At 51.2% G+C, this 3,824-nt stretch overlaps 1 protein-coding gene across 1 annotated transcript; it reads right to left on the bottom strand.

Annotated features, from left to right (window-relative positions):
* Positions 1-2,575: 2,575 nt before the first annotated feature.
* Pmar_PMAR004804 (hypothetical protein) lies at positions 2,576-3,388 on the bottom strand (the record flags this gene model as incomplete). Its single annotated transcript, XM_002769110.1, has 1 exon — positions 2,576-3,388. One exon carries the CDS (start codon positions 3,386-3,388, stop codon positions 2,576-2,578), a length of 813 nt encoding a protein of 270 aa, XP_002769156.1.
* Between the last annotated feature and the right edge of the window lie 436 nt (positions 3,389-3,824).

Raw genomic sequence — 3,824 nt, 5'->3', positions numbered from 1 at the left:
CTGAGTTGGAGCCTCTGTCGGGCGCTTGCTGCACTGAGGTTGAAGCACATTGCGAAAAGCTCAGAGCAGTGTCAGGACTTCCGGATGAAGCATGTACGGGAGCCGATAAATCAGGGCCACCTGGAGGGGTCACAATCACTACTTTACCAAACATTGCCGGACTTACCAGCTCCTCTCGGCGAGCTTGGGTTTGATCGTACTGAGACTGTAGTAGTGGTTCCCAATGGCTGACCTGCGAATCATGGCGTGTCATGATCATAAATTGATTGGAGAAAGACTCACTTGCAGATGACAAAGCAGCGTACGGGTAGGAACGATGCGAGCTCCCCCCTGTGGTATCTGAATGTATCAAGAAGATGAGCATAACTCGGTCGATGAAACGTCCGAACCCGAATCGGATTCGGACGATCCACTCTCGCAACACCTACCGGCAGCCCCATTGGATGAGGATCGCGCCCTGAAAGGCATCAGTGGCGTGGATATTTGAGATTCTCGTCGAGCTTGGAAAGAGTTTTGGCCTGTTCAGAAATATGCTACGCACACCACGTAATCTGACGGGGACTTACTAGGGGCTCCCTCGTCAGCTTGGCGTGAACGCGCTGAAGAACCACGAACTGGGATCAACTTGAATAAGGGCATAAAGCGCTGCGTCGGTCACTTCGTAATAAGGCTTCCGGCGCACCCTGTCTCCTCTATCCAGGTTGCTGATCTTCTCCCGTTGTTGGCTGAGGCACCGCATGACGTTCCCGATCCACCTCCGCACCCCCGGATGGGGAGGGGTTCCGGCATTCCAGGAGCGGTGCCACCCTTCTTGGCAGTTCGTTGTCCTGCACCGACCCGTCTCCAACAGAAGAGCTCCTTCGCTCCGCAAGTGCTCCCCAGAGTGAGCAAACATGCGGAACAACCGAAGAACATTCTCAAGAGATTCGAAAGCTCCAAACGGAAACAAACAACCGAAAGCTTTGCAGAATTCACTGACAGCGAGCTGCTCGAAGTCAGCTATGCAGCTGTTGATACGGAGACCATGAAACAGAGGCAATAGTTGTCGAAACACGAATTCATAAGAGGATTTCTGGCGGTTCGCCATTAGTATGAAAATACTCGGACACATGGCGGATGAGGATCTATGTCGGACAAGCACACTGTATTGTCACACGAAAATGTCCCGTCAACGCTGAGGTCAATGGAAGCCCGGCCTTGGGTAATGGAAGTAAAAAGGCCTGGAGAGAGGAATATTAAACATCTATTGACACCACTGATGCCGCTATCATGATACAAGATATTTTCCTCCATCAATCGCCCCCCATCAGGACCAGGGCCGAAACAGGCTTTGGAGTACTTCGATGGTATCTCGAAGCCTGTGCGGTGGTGGGGATTCGGTGGCCTGGGGTTGTTCTTCTGCATAACCCTTCGAATATGCTCCAAGCAAGTCTCCATGTTCGGCAGCTGCTCCAGCGCCGCAGCGATGCTTGGGCTGTGAACTCATCGTAAACATCCCTGGGAGTTAGCTTATCAGAGGCGGCCCGGAGCAAACGGACGTGTCCATACTGATATGCAGATGGTGGCCGTCGGCGTTCCTCGTCCCACAAGTGTGCTCTTTGACCTCTTTCAGCAAGCTGAGTTCCACCGAGTCATCATATACATCACCGTAGATAACCAGCCTGGAAGCACAACTTATAGCCGGGCTGGTCGCAGTCCATCTGCGGGTGCGCTGGCAAGCCCAATAGCTGGTGCCAGCCGGTGCTCCACGAGAGGGAGTGCCATCCTGGTACAGGAAACCATTACATACCACATATATACCATCGCATAAATTGGGCAGGACATAGAGCCGACCATCTTCGAGAGGCGCGTAAGACATATTCCGAATACCCTGAGAGAAGGATGAGGTGAGCAAGCACGGAGACTCGCCGAAGGAGCACATTGGCGGTCAGAATATGATAAAAATTACACTGTCATTATGACAGACTGTAGTCACAAGTTGTGACCAGAGTCTGTCACACTGTCGTGACTCACAACAGTGGGTTCCATTCAGCCTACTCAAGAATTAAAACGCTGGCTTGAGTTTGTACCGCTGTATTTGGCATTGAGTTTGAACCACCCCAAAAAAAGCCGAAAGGTTGTGCAAATCACATGGTGGGACGAAGTTTTTGTGAGAAAACATCGACACCCTTACTACCTGTTCGGAGTCGAGCGTCCGGAGAATCATGCCCTGAGGACGAGGAGCGTGCCCCATCAATGGAGTGGTGAGGAGAGCTAGGTTTGGTAGAATTTGGAGCATTACGAAAAACTGCAAAGGCACTACCGGGTACTGACTATGGCAGCTGCGAGCCATGTGGTCGTCTTTACCGCAGATCATACACCCAGTGTCGTACTTGCGAAACGGGCAAGTAGGTGTGCGATGAGATCCACTGCAAATACCACATCTACTACGTCGTTGTTGTTGAAACCGTCCACCACTACCGTTGCCACGATTACCAGCATGCTGAACCGGGGCTTGTTGATCAGCCTGGGCAGGGCGTACAACATGAGTCAGGGCGTTAGTCATGGCAGTAGTCAGCCGTTCGAATTCCTTCGTCTATACCACCGAGATGTTCTCTGAGTCAACACGTTCGGAAGAGGGAGACGTTATCGCATTCACTTGTTGGGTACGAGAGGTGGCATTGGCAGTCACATCTTCCGAGTGAGCGTCCAGGACCTCGCAAGCTTCACGGAATGTCTTGGGGCGATGACGGCGCATCTCTGCCTTAGCCGAACCAGTGGCTGTCTCGCAAACACGGTCAATCAGTAGAGTCTCCAACACAGCAAAGCGAATCTTCGAGTCGTTCGGGAGCAGAGCACTATAATCTTGGAGGGCTTGCGATAAGTTCGGAGTATACTCCGACAAGGTGATCTTGCCATCCCAGGCGTACCCCTTGAACCGTAGAAGAGCAGCATCAGCGGTCTTGGATTTATCGAAGGCCTTAAGCAGAGTGGTACGAGCCGTCTGATAATCACCCTTAGAACAAGTCGAACGCCAAACTCGCTGTGCAGAACCAATGAGATAGAGACCGAGGTATGTACCACGCTGAACATCATCCCAACCGCAAGCAGAGGTAGCCATCTCGAAGGTACCGAACCATTCTTGTATGTCTTGGTCAACAGAACCCTTGATCTTCTCGCACACGTGATGGCTGATCAGACCAATAGCAGGCTTCCGAGGCAATCCGGGATCACCGCTCACAGAGACAGGCTCTGGAGAGTTCGTACCGTTCGCCACAAAAGAAGCGTTGTTAGAAGTAGAGCGCGTACTAGCCGTACCCGTGCTTGAGAAAGATGCTGACATCTCGTTAGTACCAATACCAATGTCTCGAGGAGAACTGGGCATACCACCGTCTTCGTGACCACTCATAACCAAACCAAGTAAATGAAGGCGTAGAACAAGAAGCTGCTACCAGAAAGATGTCGCAGGAGTGAACCGACCCAACTAATGAGAGTAGAAGAACATAACCAGCACACCTAGGGTATAAGGAGTTGAGCTGACTAAGCTATAACCAGATATCCAACTACGTATAGAGCGGTGACTGTACGAGATGGAGATAACCAGAGAATATGACTACCGCAGGGATACTACGATAGACGACGGGGAGTACAAGTGGAATACGTGTACAGAACACGAGTGGACTACGTGTAAAGTGCACTTGTACAGAGCTCGTAGTAAGCTCGAACGACAGCTTATACGTACGATTTGTATGATCGATATCCAATAGCTAAAGATACTGCGAAACGGTGGCAGTACTCACCGATACGGTCTGTAGCACACAGTGAAATATCGCACAGAGAATAAG

The sequence above is a fragment of the Perkinsus marinus genome, assembly GCF_000006405.1.
Source record: "Perkinsus marinus ATCC 50983 genomic scaffold scf_1104296966464, whole genome shotgun sequence".
Lineage (NCBI taxonomy): Eukaryota > Perkinsozoa > Perkinsida > Perkinsidae > Perkinsus > Perkinsus marinus.
Note: the sequence above shows the minus strand (reverse complement) of the source record. Positions and strands in the feature narration are given on the sequence as shown.